The 18,507-nt window shown below is 38.3% G+C and overlaps 1 protein-coding gene across 1 annotated transcript; it reads right to left on the bottom strand.

The window, feature by feature from the left end:
• Positions 1 to 8,148: 8,148 nt before the first annotated feature.
• Positions 8,149 to 16,670, bottom strand: LOC132124433 (receptor-type tyrosine-protein phosphatase eta-like). The gene is made up of 11 exons (XM_059535424.1): positions 16,553 to 16,670; positions 16,367 to 16,452; positions 13,260 to 13,895; positions 11,656 to 11,910; positions 11,309 to 11,566; positions 10,192 to 10,554; positions 9,316 to 9,567; positions 8,935 to 9,201; positions 8,713 to 8,810; positions 8,483 to 8,550; positions 8,149 to 8,373 (listed from the first exon to the last, which is right to left on the bottom strand). The coding sequence occupies exons 2-11, from the start codon at positions 16,395 to 16,397 to the stop codon at positions 8,358 to 8,360; spliced, it is 2,244 nt and encodes a 747-aa protein (XP_059391407.1). The 5' UTR covers positions 16,398 to 16,452; positions 16,553 to 16,670; the 3' UTR covers positions 8,149 to 8,357.
• Between the last annotated feature and the right edge of the window lie 1,837 nt (positions 16,671 to 18,507).

Here is an 18,507-nt window from a genome sequence, read left to right as displayed (position 1 = left end):
CAACCAGCCAAGCGCCACAACCCAAGATGGTCACCAGTCCAGCACCACTGCCCAGGATGGCTAACAGCCAAGCGCCACAGCACAAGAGGGCCGCTAACCCAGCGCCAATGCCCAAATTGGCCACCGTTCCAGCGCCACAGCCCAAGATGGCCGCCAGCCCAGCGCCAATGCCCAAATTGGCCACCGGTTCAGCGCCACAGCCCAAATTGGCCACCGGTCCAGCACCACAGTGCAAGATGGCCGCCAGTCCAGCGCCACAACCCAAGATGGCCGCCAGCCCAGCACCACAGTACAAGATGGCCGCCTGTCCAGAGTCATGGCCCAAGATGGCTGCTTGTCCAGCGCCGCTGCACAGGATGAGAGTCACAGCTGACCCTCTGGAGTTGAGTCAGGTTCCAGTTGACCCTCTGGAGTTGAGTCAGGTTCCAGTTGACCCTCCAGAGCCGAGTCAGGTTCCTGTTGACCCTCCAGAGCCGAGTCAGGTGCCAGTGAACTCTCCAGAGCCGAGTCAGGTGCCAGTGGACTCTCCAGAGCCGAGTCAGGTGCCAGTGGACTCTCCAGAGCCGAGTCAGGTGCCAGTGGACTCTCCAGAGCCGAGTCAGGTGCCAGTGGACTCTCCAGAGCCGAGTCAGGTGCCAGTGGACTCTCCAGAGCCGAGTCAGGTGCCAGTGGACTCTCCAGAGCCGAGTCAGGTGCCAGTGGACTCTCCAGAGCCGAGTCAGGTCCCAGTGGACTCTCCAGAGTCGAGTCAGGTCCCAGTGGACTCTCCAGAGTCGAGTCAGGTCCCAGTGGACTCTCCAGAGTCGAGTCAGGTCCCAGTGGACTCTTCTGAGTCAGGGCTAGTCACCGATGACCCTCCGGAGTCAGGGCTAGTCACCGATGACCCTCCGGAGTCAGGGCTAGTCACCGATGACCCTCCAGAGTCAGGGCTAGTCACCGAAGACCCTCCAGAGTCAGGGCTAGTCACCGCTGATCCTCCAGAGTCAGGGCTAGTCACCGCTGATCCTCCAGAGTCAGGGCTAGTCACCGCTGATCCTCCAGAGTCAGGGCTAGTCACCGCTGATCCTCCAGAGTCAGGGCTAGTCACCGCTGATCCTCCAGAGTCAGGGCTAGTCACCGCTGATCTTCCAGAGTCAGGGCTAGTCACCGCTGATCTTCCAGAGTCAGGGCTAGTCACCGCTGATCTTCCAGAGTCAGGGCTAGTCACCATGGACTTTCCAGAGACTAGGCTGGACACCGTTGACCTTTCAGAGTCAAGTCAAGTCACTGGTAATTTTCAAGGACTGAGTCAAGTCACTGGTGATTTTCAAGGACTGAGTCAAGTCTCTGGTGATTTTCAAGGATTGAGTCAAGTCACCGGTGATCTTCATGAACAAGGGCAAGTCACCAATGATCTTCAGGTACAAGTGCAAGTCACCGATGGTCTTCATGAACAAAGGCCAGTCACCAATAATCTTCGAGAGCAGAGTCAGGCCAGCACCGATCTTCTGGAGTCCAGTAAGGACACCAGGGGTTTACCAGAGTTTAGTCATCCCATTGGTCCGGCCGCACGGAGGTCTGCTCCACCTTGGGGGGCTCTGGTCCTGACCACATGGCTGTGGTGGTTTTCTGCCCCGCCCTGGGGGCCTTCCGCCCTGACCACAAGGTTGTGGTGGTCTTCCGCTCCGCCCTGGAGGACTCTGGCTTCGACCACAAGGACGTGGTGGTCTTTTGCTCCGCCCTGGGGGGCTTCATGTTGTTTTTTGTTTTTTGTTCTTGTGTTCACTCCTGTCCCTGTTCCTCTCTGTCAGTCTGGCCCTCCGTCCCTCCCCCTGAACCTCCTCCGGTCCTCCTCCCTCCTGGTCTCCCTGTTTGGTGTTCACACTTCCGGTGTCGGTTCCCCATGTTTTTCTTTTCTGGCCCTCCGTCCCTCCCCCTGAGCCTCCACCTGTCCGCCTCCCTCCTGGTCTCTGTTTTGTGTCTGTCGTGGAGTGTCTGGGAGCCGCTCCGTAGAGGGGGGGTACTGTCACAGTGTCTGGGTTGTGTCCCTGGGTTTCCACTAGATGTCCCCCTTTCTCACGGTGTCTGTCACCTTATCACTTCCTGTTCCCTTATTTGGTCACCTTCCTCCTTGTTGAGTAATTGATTGTTCCCCACCTGTCTCCTGTTCCCTCATTATCCTTCTGTGTATTTATACCCGGTCTGTCTGAGTCTGTGTTACGGAGTCCTTGTTTAATGTTAATGTTAATTCATGTCCGTCGCCTTGCCTTGCCTTGTCTTCGTGTTTTGTTTATGTTTGGATTTGTTGGATATCGACCCCTGCCTGGACTGTTTATTCTTTGGATTGCCCCTTTAATAAATGACTTACCTGCAATTGGTTCTATCTCCGTGCCTCATTGGATCCCGAACGTGACACATTTTTTGAGTAGCTGATATATGATCTCTCCTTAGAACTCGTGATAAGTAATGCTAAAGTGAAGAGCCTTTACTTTTCTGTAGTTTTGAAATAAGCAAAATATTTATCTGATAATCAGATGCATTAAAGTAGCGTTTGTTTCTATAGCAAACAGACATTGTGTGCGTTTTATTTCAGAATCATCATTCGCCGATGGAGAGGAAAAGTTGAATACTATAGCATTTTAATTTTTGAAAATTTGACAAAATACGTTTTAATTTTGTAATTAATTTATAGCATTAACAAGATGACTTGTCTCTGTATACAAGTATTGATTATGATATAAAAGAATTAGTATTGACCAAGTTCAGAGGCTGTGATATGTGGATCCAAAAAAAAAAAAAAAATCAACTTACTATGTTGTGTATTTTCATCAGTTTCAATATGAAAAATAATTGTCAAATTGATTCAATGGATTTATTGCATTTGGGGAAAAATATACAAGTTTATAATAAATCTTTGAAAACCAAAACCTGGATTTAAATTTGTTATATTATTGTAACCTATAGATGCAATGTGAGACCTTGAAACTGAAAAAAGTGGTTTTCATCTTGCCACTTTCTTTGTAAAGAAAACACATTTTTACTCAAATCAATCCAAATGGATTTATTGCGTTTTGGAAACAAAATCTTCACATATATATTCATAGGCCTAGATAAAATTATTGTTTTTGACATTTCTGTCACTTCTGAAATGATGGCTACGCCCCTGATGTGACAAAATATTAGCTACATCGGGGGAAAAAAAGAATATAGCAGGTCTTTGAAATGAAAGAAATTAAACATGTATGTTCAAAACAATTAATTTATATTTCTGCTGTGAACATGCTTTAATCGAGTAGATTTTAATTGCTCATATTGAGTGTTGTTTGTACACATTTCTATCACTTTGATTGAAATCAATTGAATCTAAATCTGAAATCAGTCTAATTGATTTCTGACACAAACAGGGCACTCCGGAGCAGATGGTGGCAGTATTGCATCATTTGAGAGAGAAGACAAACTGCAGAAAAGGAGAAATTGAATCAAGCAAAAAACACTGTGAAAAAGAGTGTGCATACGGAAAAATCCACTGCAACATTAATTTTTATAAAAACGGTCTTTGACGTGGAAAAGTACTTACATCCAGGTCAGGGTCTGAGCAGGTGTACTACTGATGTTCAGCTAGATGTTGAACATTTAAGCTGCAATAAAAAAAAAAAAGTGCTGTACGCGCAAACACCAAATTCATCATAAACAACAAAGATGCAGTGTAAAAGATTAATTTTGCATAGTATTCAGATTTTTATTAACGGTTGTTTACATCCATTTTTAAATGAGTCTCTTGCTACCTCTGTGGTTCCCACCTCCTTTAAAAAATCTGTCCTCATTCCTGTGCCTAAGAACTATAAACCCTCTTGTCTGAATGACTATCGCCCAGTTGTCCTCACATCAATAGTCATGAAGGTCTTTGAGGGACTGGTTAAAAACGTCATCTGCTCCTCCATCCCGGATACTTTTGACCCTCTTCAGTTTGCCTATCGCCCAAACAGATCCACTGATGATAGCATCTCTCACATCCACTCTTCTCTTATGCAGATTGACAGCAATATGAGGAACTATGTAAGGCTGCTATTTATTGACTATAGCTCAGCTCAACACTATAGTCCCCATAAAGCTAGCTTCTAAACTCATAGACCTCGACCTGAATTCTTCACTCTGCAACTGGATTCTTGATTTCCTCACCGGCAGACCTCAAGTGGTGAAACTAGGCCAGTACACCTCCAGCTCCATCAACCTGAACGTAGAAGCCCCACAGGGCTGTGTCCTGAGTCCCTGCTCTGCTCTCTCTACACACATGACTGCGTGTCTTCGCACAGCTCCACATCTATAATCAAATTTGCTGATGATACTGTGGTTCTGGGCCTCATTCACAACAACAATGAGACCACATACTTGGATGAGGTAGAAAACTCAAATCATGGTGCTATGACAACTGTCTCTCTCTGAATGCGAGCAAAACTAAAGAGCTGATTGTGGACTTCAGGAAGAGACAGCAGCAGCCCTATACACCTCTTATGATCAGCGGGACACCTGTGGAGAGGGTGAGCTGCTTCAAGTATCTTGGTGTAAGCATCTCTGAGGACCTGACTTGGATTACACACATTCAAACACAGGTTAATAAAGCCAGGCAAAGACTGTACCATCTGCCACAGCTGAGGAAATTCAGGGTCTCACCAGCAATCCTGAAAACCTTCTATTCAGGGGCTATAGAAATTGTATTGACTCAGTGTATCTCAGTGTGGTATGGGAACAGCTCCAGTCAAGACTGTGTGCGCTTAGCTGAGCGCATCTCCGGGTCTGCTCTCCCCTCTCTGCAGGACATCTACCTCAAACGCTGCAAAAACAGAGCTGTTAAAATCATCAAGGACTCCATCCACCCCAGTAACCATCTTTTCACTTTGCTGCCATCAAGCTCCTAAACTCAAAACCAGGCTCTTAACATCTTCATGTCTCCACTTAATATTCACTTTATCAGTAAGATATTCATCATTCACTACCTTACACTGACATACTGACAGTGTCAACCTGTTTGCACATGCACCTCTTGTACATCCCTGGGTATCTTAATATTTAAGACTACAGTGTACTTTCATGCACATTATTTTCTATTCTATATTTAATTCTACAGTGTACATATTTTGTACATTTTATTATTATATTTGTATTGTTTACTTTTATTTTATTCTTTCATAGCTATATTTATGTATATTTTCACCAGTCAGCTGTGCACAATTTGAGGATCATTTGCAATTTATAATTGTCACATCTGGACGAAAGGCATACGCACGTGTTTTTATTTTCTCTAAATGGCACTTAAGCATTTTTAAGAAATTATCTTAGAACAAATTTAGGACAGTTTATACGCAACCTTTTATAAATGAGGCTCCTGGTGTCTAAATAAGTTTTGGTTTGTATATTGGACGCTTGAGGAGATCTTCTACACAAGCCATCATCAACCTTCAGCTTTCTCCTGCACACACACTGAAGCTAAGCAGGGTTGAGTCGGGTCAGTACTTGGATGGGAGACTTTCGGGGAAGAGGTGTTAGTGAGGCCAGCAGGTGGAGCTCATCCTGTGCTCAGAGTGGGTCCTAATGCCCCGGTATAGTGTTAATAAACTGTACTGTAAAAAGACACACCTGTAGTTAATATAAACCAGAGTCTTTCTCTGGAAGATAGAGATGTAACCCTGCTGTAAAATAGTCCCTACATCACATTGCCCAACTTCCCCAATCCCCTGCACACAATCATTACAAGTTGTTAGTTACTTTATTTTTGGATCAGTCATTACACAGCATTAAAAAACTGTAAACAGTTATATTGTGAATACAACAGCACATCTGTCAGTGAAGTTTCCAGTGACCTCAGTTTATTTTCCTGTTCATTGAAACAGATCATAAGACGAACTTCAAACTGTTCACTGCAACGTTTGCATAGAGAGAGTGTTTTACATGAGCGATAAAGCATCGTACAAAAACCTGTGTCAGTCAGAGTCAAAGTGACTGAACTGATGCTGCAGCTGCTGTACAAATGGGCCTGTACAAACCACCTGTAGTAACACACTCTCCTCTATGCGCACAAGACACTTTTCACACACACTGTTGTGTACAATATCCCTGAAATAACTCAACATATGTATGTTTTTTCTCATGCACTGCAAATCATCTTGCACGGTTCCCCAGCCAGCTGCTTGACTTTCCCTTTGCACATGTAAAGTATTTATTTGTAGCATTTGTACAGTTTGTATTCTCTAGTTTATGCATAGATTATTATTTATATTTATCACACGGCTCTGTGGAACACTTGATTCTGATTGGTCAGTCGTGACATTCCGAAGTATTTTATCCCTCGATAAAAGCAAATAACACAGGCTCATCCAGATAACAGCAGTCAGCGCTATACTCTTGCTTTAACTATTTTTTCTTGGTGGAAGCTTTGCGTTTGTTTAGCTAATAAAATTTTAAAACTTGATTCAAAATGATGTACTGTACAATTATTTAATTATATGTAATTCTGGTATCCTCTATCGTTTCATACAAACGCAGCTGCTGCCATTTTGCTACGATTGTTTTGTACGCTGTAATGGATTATAAGAGAACTAACAAACTGCTAAGGTTTTAAAACATTTTCGTCTTAATTCTTTTATTGCCTTAATTATTTGTATGGTGAAATGTTATGTAATAAGTGGTTTGACTGCAATTTTTCCCTTAAATGTCCGTCTAGTTTGAACTTGCTGCTTGCTAGCAACAGCTGTCTTCAAGGAAGCTTTGCATTCAAGTATTTCAACTCAAATCAATATTTTTTGTCTAATTATTTACTTATGAGTATATTAAGATTTATATAGTATATTGTAGGTTAGCTGCATTTAGGTTTATACTGTTTTACTTAAATGTTTTATGTCTATATTTATGGAGCACCGTAGTCCTGTGAGGCACAACATTTCGTTCCATCGTATGTCCCCACATGTAGCAGAATGACAATAAAACTCAACCTGACTTGACTTGACATACCTTATACAATCATAATGTATTCTTGAAAACCCTGTCTTATAAACTACTGACTCCATGAGCAGAAGTGAAATTTGTCATGTTCTTAAACAAAAGACAGCAGGTCCATTGAACATGTTAACTCAGTTGCCAACATTTATGTGTCTTCCTCTCTTCACACCGTTTTTACTTGTTTTCTCCCTTGACCACTCTCTTAAAGAGCCCCATAACAAACACATAATAATCACACCAAAAAACGGTTCCAGATCTTTGGCTAGAATCGCCCTTAACTTGTGCACCTTCGGATGCGGAGCTGCGCGGAGAGTTAAAAGAATGCGTGCATTTGAGTTTGTGCACACTCAAAGCGAACTTCTGGCCACGATGACGTCGTATTTGCATTTCACACCCAAGCAAACTTGCAGACACATTGAGAATAAATCAGCCTTAATCCATTAACATGGGTGCATAAAAAAATGCAATGCATAGCAAGTGCAGACGGAGTAGGCTATGTGTGAAACAGACTGTGATCTGTCCTGTGACAGACAGGTTTGACTCATCTATATTTAGAATCACAGAAAACAGAGTCTGTAAACTGATATCAAAGTAAAAAGAAAAGTTAAAAAAAAGAAAAGAAAGTAATTATGCAGAGAACTTGCATAAAGTAGTGGAATAAAGTGAACAAACCCATGTGTAATATCTTTAATTATAATGAAACCAATCCCCAAAATAATCAGCAGTAATCCATTATGAACATTAAAATGGAATTCACATGAAGCTACAGCAAATGTCTTTAAGAAAAAGGTATTCATGTTACAGTTTTGTAGATAAATTATAGCTCCCAGAACTATAGCAAATATCATCACACCACTCAATTTATAGTAAATATGTCAATATGCAATTTGTAAGAACAAAAAAATGCCATACAGGATCAAAAACGAGTAAGAAACTAAACAAAACCTTCAAAAGAAGCTAAAAACAAGCACTTAACAGCCTCTTAACAACCAATGCACACCAAATGGTTTTTATACTGTATATTCTACACCCTCACCCCATAACCCACACAGAAAACCTTTAGCATTTGGTATGATTTATAAGCTGTTTTCCTCATGGAGACCAAAAAAATAATAATAATATTTGTTTCCCATAAGGCAGTGTTTACCAAAACTTTTTATTCTCAAGATTTCTCCTCTTCTCTTACTTGTTTCCTAATCTAGTCTAATAAACCTGGCATTGTATATAACAAATATTGTTGGCTCTTTGACTAATTCATTTTGTTCCTCTTTTGTAAGATAAATGCATTAATGTAAATGTAAGAAAACAAATGGAGAATTCACCAGGCATGAAATCACACAAAATGTCAGTATGTGATTTGTCCTCTTAGGCCACGTCATAGAGATTCAAAGGATGTTGTTTCTGTGAAATGAGAGTCAGAGTTAAATATAAATCATACTAATTTGTAATATATATATATTGTATATGACAACAAATATGACTTGTTTGAGATTCAGCTGATTTTACAAACCCAGTTTTTGCCCAACTCATATTCCAGTGAACCAAGTCTTGAAATTTGTCATAAGTTATGTTTTTCAGCTGAAAGACAGAATGGAAATGTTAGTTAATTTCAGTCAACTTTTACAGCTATTTGCACAAAGCTGTTTTAGATTATTATTATTTTTTTAGCCTTAAAGGTAAAAGGTAAAACGTGTTGTAAAGTTGCAACAAGCTTGATGTAGTCAATGAATATTTCTTCACCTTTTCAAACAGTTCAAACCGAGTTTCAATTTCGTCACAATGAAGTGGGTCTTTAGAGGAACACAACATCGTGAAGACCAGTGTCCTCTTCTCAGGCTCTGGAAATATAGAAAGAAATACAGTTTTAAACACCAGGATATAGCAGCACAATCATGAAGCACAATAGAAGCAAACAGCAAAGCTAAATCTTTGCTTCAGAAATAAAGTAAATGTAATCTCTACCTGTGTTTGCGTTAACAGTTTCTGGAAGGCTCTCCAAATTTCCAGCCACGACACTGACATTACACTCATATTTTGTTCCTGGATTTAAACCAGTAAAGGGAATGCTTCTATCAGCTGTCTGACCTTCATGAGATTTTTTCCAAAAAGCAGTGTAACATTTGACTGTATATTTAATCAAGGCACCCTCGGACTCAGTTGGAGCTTCCCAGCTTACTTGTACGGTAGTTTTGTTAGCGGTGGCCTTTACGCCACGAGGTTTAGCAGGCCCTGTGAAATGATTTGTGAGATGTTATACAGCTGAACTTAAAAGCTGATGGAGACAGTAATTTAAACTACTATACAAATGATTTAAAAAATTGTGATTGCAATATAATTACTCACGGGTGAACTCTGATTTATTAGCAGGATTACTTCTCAGTTTACCATTAAGGGTGACAACTGAAACGTTGTAATTCACTCCTGCCTTCAGATTATCGAACGAGTAATTCAAGTTTGCAGTAGTAATCTGGGCAGTATAATTGTATGCATCCGTTGTAATACTAACTTCAAATTTTTCATACTTCCCTTTTACTGTCCAGTTGGCAAAAATGGTTTGTGAGCTGGGTTTCAAAAAGAGGGTCACAGTTTTTGGTTCTAAGAGAAGACAATAGGAGAGGAGAATACAACGGCGTTGAATGCAGACTTGAACAAAATCTAAGCAGTCATAAAAAGTTTCTGAATAAAAATGACAAAAGGTAATTGTGACATTTTTCTAAGAAAAAAAAATGTATATGTAAAGAGGCGATTCTATGAAAAAGTCTGAATTGTGAAATGGAAACTAAAGTGTGATTTGTACAACCCTGTAAATTGTGAGAATTTGCAATTGAAAGAAAAAGTTAGACTCTTGAGATTGAATTTGCAATTGGGAGATATACGTAAAAACTAAATTCTGAATTGTAAAATAAAATTCACATTTCTAAGCAAAATCTCTTAATTGGGAGATATTAACTCGTAATTATGAGAAATAAGTCAGATTTTTGAGATACGTGTAACCTCAATTGTGAGGAAAAACAAGTAAAAAAAAAAGATAACTGTTTAATCTTGTACTCTATTATAGAAACAATCTTCCATAATTGCTTGACTTTCAACTCACAACTCACAGCTTTATCTAACTCACTAAGATGACAGTCAATTAGAAATGGTCCATTAGAATTAACAGTACATGCATGATTTCCCTTTAATTAGGGAACGAATGTAATAATTTAACATGAGACTCACGTGTGTATGCTAAGATTGTGACCATTTCTCCTGACAGATTGTTGCTCTTTGTTAGTGCTGCCACACACAGACAAAACATGCTGCCGTCTGATTTATTACTCTCTTTGATAAATGTTTCTGTTCTATGCACTGTTTTGCAGTCTGTAATACTGACAGTTGTTGTATCACTGCTGTTTGTGATGTTGTTGTTTGCTGTATTGCTGATGTCTGATGCGATGTTGCAGTAAGTACACTCGAGGCTGTTATTGACTTCTTTAAGACAATAGCGGTAACCTGAATGACTGCCAGTAGGAGGATCCCAAAAGGCCATTATGACTGTACTGTCATTGTCTGCTGATCTTAGCTTCCTGACAGTTGAAGGCTCTGAAAAGTAAATACCAAAAAAAGCAGTTAGTCTATAAAAAAGCATGTAGTTTTATCCCAAATTTGCCTTGTATTCACGGGAATGCATGCTACTTTGAGAATAGCTAAGTTTTCCATCCACCTGTTAAAGCCTATATGAATCTGAGGTTATCGCACGCTGGATGGAAGTGCCAAGTTATACATTAATTAGAAAAAAAAGCATTTTAATTGACAAGATGCACAAGCTACAATGAAAGCACATTTACTGAATAAATCCCTTGATGCGCAACGGAGGATGTGATTGGATAACTGGACTAACCAGCTGACCAATCGCATCACACAGCATCTCAGATGTTCGTTGCCAAAATCAGTCATCAAAATGATTTGGTATAAATATTTCATCAGTGCACTCTCAGAGCCACATGATATTTACGATGCATGAAAAAAGTGGCTTCCCCTAACGCTATTCCTGATAAATTTGTTTTGTGCCAATTTTATTTTCTTCAACCAGTGTTAAAAAAAAACCTAATAATAATAATAAATTAATTAGTTAAAAATGGGGAAAAAAACTTACAAAAAAATGGAAAAGCACAAAGCTAAAAAAAACAACAACAACTGGAATTAACCTAAAAATAAAAAAAAATAAAAGTTAATTTATCAATAAAGCTATACTAAAACTCAAATAGAATTAAAACCAAGAAGCAATGCTTTATTTGGAAATGTTTAGAGCTTGGGATGGATGAATATAATCAGAAATGAAACTTTCTGCACTTACTGGTGTAATCAGAAACCTTGCTCGGCACACCTTGAATCGTCTTATTCACTACAGCTTTAACTGTAAATTCATACTCGGTTCCTGGAATAAGATCCGTAATAGTGCACCCTTCATTATCACACTTGTGTTCTTCACCTTTCGATGCATTTATGAATGCTACTGAGTAGAAGTCATGGTTTCCATCTGGTTTACTCCAGTTGAGGTTGGCGCTAACATCTGTCACACTCACCACAATCAGATTTTGCACATCAGAGGGCACTAAAAAGGGACAGCATGGGTCATTTTGATCATTAGTCGTGTTGAAATCATGTTGCACACAATGAAGTCAAAAAACCGAGTCTACTTACAAGTGTAGAAGGAGATATTCTGCGGATTGAGATCCCTGTCACATTTCACAGGAAACACCTGAACTTTGTACAGAGTTCCTGCTGTCAGAGTCTCTATGTATTGAAAGAGATTTTTCTGGTTAAATGTCTGGTTTTTGTCCCCAGTGACCTCCACTCTGTAGTGACTGATGTTCTTAGCACCGGGTCCCTCAGACCAGCTCACATTGCCTGTGCTTGTGGTCACGCTGGAAATGTTTATCTGGCCAAAAAAGCGCTCTGCGGACAAATAGATGCAAAGACGAATATCAACAGAAACTTACAAGTTATTTACACTCTTAAAAATAAAGGTTCAAAAAGGAGTTTTGATTTTGGGTTCCTCAAAGAAACATTCGGTGAAGAAGTTCTTAAAAAAATTGTAGAACATTTAAATAACTTTTTTTCAGTCTTAAAAACAAAAGTTTCTCCATAAAGAACCATTTTGGGTTCCCTAAACAACCTTTCAGTAAACAGTTCCCAAACAAACCGATTTTATAAGAGGGAGGAGTGTTTTATTAATCTAAAGAACCCTTTTCACTGTAAAGAACACTTTGTGGATTAAAAAATGTCCATGGATGTTAAAGCTTTTTCATGGAAACACCAAAGCCAATAAAGAACGTTTAGCATTTTCATTCATTTCACAAAAGTTTTTTTGTAGTGGAAAAATGATCTTAAGTTCTTGATGCCAAGATGCTTTCGTGCAGGTGTGTGGATCGTAATTATAATGCAGTGGTTGACTGTAATTTTAAATGGCTAAAGATCTTGGCCTGTAATATAGAAATGAATAATAAAATAAAAATAAATTATTAATTAATTGGTACCATTTGCCTGAAGAAAAAGTATTAAATCAGAAATGAACAATCAAGATCAGTGCATTTCTAAATTTAAGAATGTTCAAAATAAAGAAATTAAGATTTTTAATTTTACATTACAATAATATAATTAGAATATATTTCTCATAGTTTAACCTTTTTTCAATAACCACATTAAAAGTATTCATAATATACAGTTGTTTAATTTGTTTTTGTTCACTTTATGATTTAAAAAAACAGTAATACAGTAAATAACAGTAAAAACAATAACTGCTCAAGTAATTTGTTGTATTTGTTGTATTATTATTATTATTATTTTAATTTCTCAGTAAACTAAATATTGCATTTACTAGGTAAATACAATTATTTTATTTAAATAGCTAGGTACCTGAGTAAATGTCTTTTTTTATGCAATACTCTCATTTATATTGTATGTATCATTTGTTTTATGTTATAAAGCTATGCTATTTCTGTGTGAATGATTCGGTGTTGCATCGGCAAAAACTAAAACCTTGCCTTGAGCACCAAACTGGTCACCATATCTGACCCTGTATATAAGGAACAATGTTTTAAATTATTGAATAACAATTTAGTTATTTTAAGTATTTTACGAGTTGATTAATTCAGTTGATTAATTCATGAAAATCCCACAGCCCACAACCAAGTTTGTTTTTTGACATTGCTGTGAAAACCTTCTTTTGGAACCTTTCTTTTTAAGAAAGCCAACAATATGAATCTAACAATACAATGCTGTGCTCTTAAACAAAGGCCTTATACCTTCATAACAGATGTAAGGTAGACTTCTGTTGCATTCTTGTTCCTTCCACATGCCAGAGCTGAGCAGGACCACACAAGCATCCTCGATGTACTGTCCAGGATTGGGTTTGCAGTCGCTGGTGCTCTCAGTTGTTGGGGCATTAAAGGTGGTGCTGTATGTTGTAGTCTTAGGGGTAACAGTGGATGTTCCCTTACACATACCGATGGAAGTTTCAAGATCACCACATGTCATATTTAAGCAAAGAAGCATTTCGGACAGTATGGGGCATGTATCATTTCTTGAGGATACAGAAGCAGAAGTGACTGTGGATGCTTGTGTTGAGGTCATTGGGGTGCTCGGTGGACTTTGTGTAGTTGAGGAACATATAGGAGATGGAACAGGATGACCAGGGTACCAATTCTGATATGTAACAGGATCCCCATTGGACCATTTGGACCATTCGCCCATTGGGATGGAACTATTGCTGCGGAGTCCAATCCAGAAGTCCGAAGAGATGTTCTGGACAATGAGGTGGACGTTTCTGCTGGTGATGGTCGTCAGATCTTTGAAACATGATCGACAGTGAAAACTGCTGTTTTCCCATGTGTCTTTGCGTGACTGAGGAAAGTACTGCTCCTCTGCCCAAATGACTGAGCCTGAATGTGATCATTTGAGAAACAAGTTGTCAAAATGTTTGCATACATCTATATATATATATATATATATATATATATATATATATATATATAAAATGTGACAGGATGAGTACACGACAGACACTGTGGACGTGGCGTCATGCCTAGGAGAGGCTTTTATTAACAGAAATCATAAAACAGGGGATAAAGGTGGCCAAAGGGGAAGAATGTACAAAACAACAGGGGATCTGGTGTCCTCTGGTGCAGTTCTCATCCGGATCGCGGGTCCGGAAGCTCTGGTGATGAGGCTCCATTTCTTTCAGGTGTGCCCCATCACACGCCGCAAGCCCTGACTCGTCCAGCGCCCCTCCTCTCACACACCCACTCCTGTTGGGAGCCTGGTGAAGGGCGGCGATTTAGGACGGGGTGCCGATGACAATTAGGGAGGAGGCGGCTGACTCGTCACAATATATATATATATATATATATATATATATATATATATATATATATTTAAATGTATGCATTTTGCAGACGCTTTTATCCAAACCGACTTACAGTGCATTCAGGCTAACAATTTTTACCTATCATGTGTTCCCGGGGAATCAAACCCCCAATCTTGATAACGCAATGCTCTACCACTTGAGCTATATATATATATATACTCTCGATCCAAATGCAATGATATGTAGACTGAATCCCTGTCAGTCTACATATTTGCATACATCTGTACAGCCAATAGTGAAAGAATGGGGGTGCAGCTACTGTAGCAGGTGGAGTTAGAGAGTGTTTTTCCAGTGTGGAAAAAGAAATTCCGATTTTGTTACAGTAGTGCAAGACAAAATTCGAAGACTTGCCAATATACACAGAGACAGACAACGGGGTAAAACAAGGGCAAGAATAAAGTTTAAAATTTAAATGGAATGTTTGAGTTTCAAATATGACAAACGTATGGAGTTTCTTCTTTACAGCTAAGCTAAACTTCAAGTTAAAAATAGGAATGGCTGTTTTCAAAACACTGTTTCATGAAGCTTCGGACCTTTATGAAACTTTAGTTTCTAATTTCTGGTTTGGAGCGCGTATCAAACTGCCAAAGACACATGATTTCAGTAAATGAGGCTTTGTTACATAATAACTGTTTTGAACAGTTATTCCTCATTTATTGGGCAAATGTAAATTTACAATGCAAATATTTACATTATTTTTTTAACTTAACCTATTGAATATTGAATTGACTATCAGGTAGTGGTTGGCTACGCAATTAGGGCTAACATTAAAGCAAAGGAAACTCTGGGAATAAACATGTACCTTTCTCTTCGATGAAATGAGTTATTGTCGGCCCATTTTCTCTCTCTCTCTCTCTCTCTCTCTCTCTGCCCTCTGTTACCTCTTTTTTGATGAACGGACTTCATTTTTGATGACAGTTCACCATCTGATCTCACTTTCTGATTAGAATATTCCCGGAAATTCAGAAATAAGCCATTATTTATTTATTTTTTTAGTTCTTTGGTAGATACATTTATAATTTACATTACATTACTACTAGTACTGTTACTACTCTGGGGGCTTCCAAAGTGTGTTGGACCTTATAATCATCTTAACCCCTTTTTTGGTCAAAAGTGACTGAAGAGCACCAGAGGGTTAATTATGTTAAAATATCTAGAAATCTTCCATAAATGTGTATGTTATATTGGTGCACTGGCAATAGACAGTTGCATCAAAGCACATTTTAGCCTTACAGAACTGTTAATGGTACAGTAGTTATGGATGTTACTGTAAAATCTTTGCAAATATATGTACTATCGCACATCAGCTTGGTTATGCAAATCTCAGGTGAGCCAGGGGATTTTCCAGAAAGTTTTTTTAGGGATATAAATGCAAAAAATATGAAAATGAAATAAAAGAGGAACAGGTGCACAACTGTCCACTCATGCCAGTAAATTAATATTTACTGGAAACTTTAGAAACATTTTAAGAAACATGCAAGATGTCCTCTTAATATGTTATATTCTTCAAATAAAGCGTTATACATACACTACTAGTAAAAAGTTTGGAATAACTAAGATTTATTAATGTAACTGAAAATCTAATTTGTTCACCAAAGCTGCATTTGGTAAAAAAAAATGACTGTAAAAAGGAAATAATGTGAAATATTAATTATGAATTAAAGTAGCTAATTTCTATTATTTCTGTGATCACAGCTGTATTTTCAGCATCATTACTCCAGTCTTAAGTGTCACATGACCTTCAGAAATCATTCTAATATGATGATTTTCTGCTCAAGAAACATTTCTGATCAATATCAGTAAAAAAAACGCATTTATTGTTCCATTTTAATGTATCCTTGCTGGATAGAAGTATTACCTTCTTTTCTTTTTTTCTTTTTTTTGGAATAAAAAAGTCTTACTCACCCCAAACTTTTTAATGGTAGTGTATAATTGTTTCCACAAAAGTATGAAGCATATAAATCTCTGTCAGGTTTACAGACTTACTCAGGAGAAGCGGCAGCCACAGTGTATGCATCTCACATCTGCTGCTTGTTGATTCGCTGGTTGTCGATCTTAGGTCCAGTCGAGAACTTTTGGGTTAATAAAAAAACATAATCAATTAACAACCTGAAAGGAACCAGAAAGACAAACTAGACTCTTCAGATAAATCAACTGAAGGTAAATACTCACTGCACACAATACTCTCCTGTCCACGGATGCTCCTGATCTGATCCTGAGCTCTACAGTCTGACCACTAACAACAACTTATTCACAGAGTGACTTTGCATAACAACCCTTAACATTCCCAATTGAGCCTGCATTTGGAAATAACTGGACTGGGCTGAAAAATTTGAAAATGTTTGAAAATGTCTGGACGTTTTTTAAGCAGTGTACCTAATTGAAAATTAATTTTGATTTAACTTTAATGTTTCTCATTTAAAGTCACCATTATATGGATTAATGTTTAGTTTGGTGCTTTAGTTGGACTCAATATTTTATTTTGTTTTCTTTGGTTACTGTAACAGTGTGTTTAATAATACACAGCAGAAAGAAAGCCAAGATAAATTGAGATCAGATAATACTGGGTATCTATTGATTGTAATATAATCATGAAGTGGCCTGATTTCCTGATCCCATCTGAAGTATAATCAATGATTATTAGTGATTATAGTGTTGTGCACTAATTATATATATATATATATACGTGTGTGTGTGTGTGTGTGTGTGTGTGTGTGTGTGTGTGTGTGTGTGTGTGTGTGTGTGTGTGTGTGTGAATTTTGCATTACCAACTCTCTGCTACAGAAGTTTATTCAGTTAGTTCAACTCAGCAATCAATTATTAAGAAATTTTTTAAAAACCTATACAAAATAAGCTTCTAAATAATGCATCCTTTTGGCCAGATCGTTAATGCAAATGAGCACTGGTTCTCAACTGACTTACCTGGTTAAATAAAGGCTAAATAAAATAAAAAGTTGACACACACAGTATATGAATCTCAACAATGATAAAGATCAACAGAAAGCTTCATGCTGCAATGCACGCTGGATCCCAGCTTGGTACAAAACTCCCAGCATGCATTGTGGCATGAACAAATGATGCATCTGAATTGCCCTCTTGTTTTCTTAAACTCTTAACTGTTTGCTTTTTTATGTTGTTTCTGTTGTAACTTTTAGTAGCTTGTTTTATGATGTTCAGAAATTGTTTATCTGATTTTTTTCTTGATTGTTACCATTGTTGTGTGTTGGTATCTAAATGTGTCTCAATACCTAGTTTAAAAAACTCTTGCAAAAAGGCATTTTGTAGAATCACAAAGATTTGATTTCTGTACTAATACTTTATGGTGATGTTTCTGTCATATTTGCATCTTCAATGTTTACATTTTGTTTACTCAAGTTTTCAGTTTTTTTCTCTTACCAGCAATGCAAACAGAAACTTTTATCATATCTCATCGCATGTGGTTTCATGGACCTTGTTTTAGTGCATCTTATTTGCATTTAGCATCCTGGAAGATGACACCTGGGGCCTCATTTATAAAATGTTGCAAAGAAATCAGGCATGTAGTCAAAACCAGACTTCCAAAACCAAGACCAAAAAATAAGACTACAAATGACTTTCAGCCACAGCCTTAGAAATAAACTGAAGTAAATGTAGACACTGAATCTCTCAAGATCTCAGCAGAGGATAATGAACCCCCTGAGGTCTAAGGGTGTTTTGGGGGCGTGGAGAAGTTTTGACATGCCCCTACTTTTGTGCTTATTTAAGTTGCTTATAAACATATACATGTTTAAAGTCTGAAAACACTGTATTCAGTACAAACTGAGCTACAATAATATGTAAATAGCATGTATGTACATGATTGTGTTTTTGAGAAAAAAACATTTATGCATGGTTAGTGAAAAACTACAATTTTGAAGTCACTGAAATAAGGTCATAAAACACATACAGAACATTTGTTCACAAGACTGTCAAGCCTGCAGCGTGTAGCCTAGAAGTTTTGCTTCAAAATTATGTGAAAATCATCTTGCTTACTCACTCACAGAAAACAATAAATTTATTTACATTTTCTAAGACACTTTTTGTTTCGAAATGGCATATGTGAGTAGTCATGATTGACAATGAATGTTAGTGTGATTAGGCCAGCATAA

Source organism: Carassius carassius, chromosome 42, assembly GCF_963082965.1.
Source record: "Carassius carassius chromosome 42, fCarCar2.1, whole genome shotgun sequence".
NCBI lineage: Eukaryota > Metazoa > Chordata > Actinopteri > Cypriniformes > Cyprinidae > Carassius > Carassius carassius.
The sequence above is the reverse complement of the archived record's forward strand: the minus strand, read 5'-3'. Positions and strand labels throughout refer to the sequence as shown.

Excerpts from the sequence above, each read along its gene's own strand:
- LOC132124433 (XM_059535424.1), bottom strand. The coding sequence starts at position 16,397 with ATGCATACACTGTGGCTGCCGCTTCTCCTGA. Across the intron at positions 8,811-8,934 it reads AACTGTTAACGCAAACACAG|AGCCTGAGAAGAGGACACTG; the intron begins GTAGAGATTACA and ends CTATATTTCCAG. Across the intron at positions 8,551-8,712 it reads GGTTTGAACTGTTTGAAAAG|CTGAAAAACATAACTTATGA; the intron begins GTGAAGAAATAT and ends TCTGTCTTTCAG.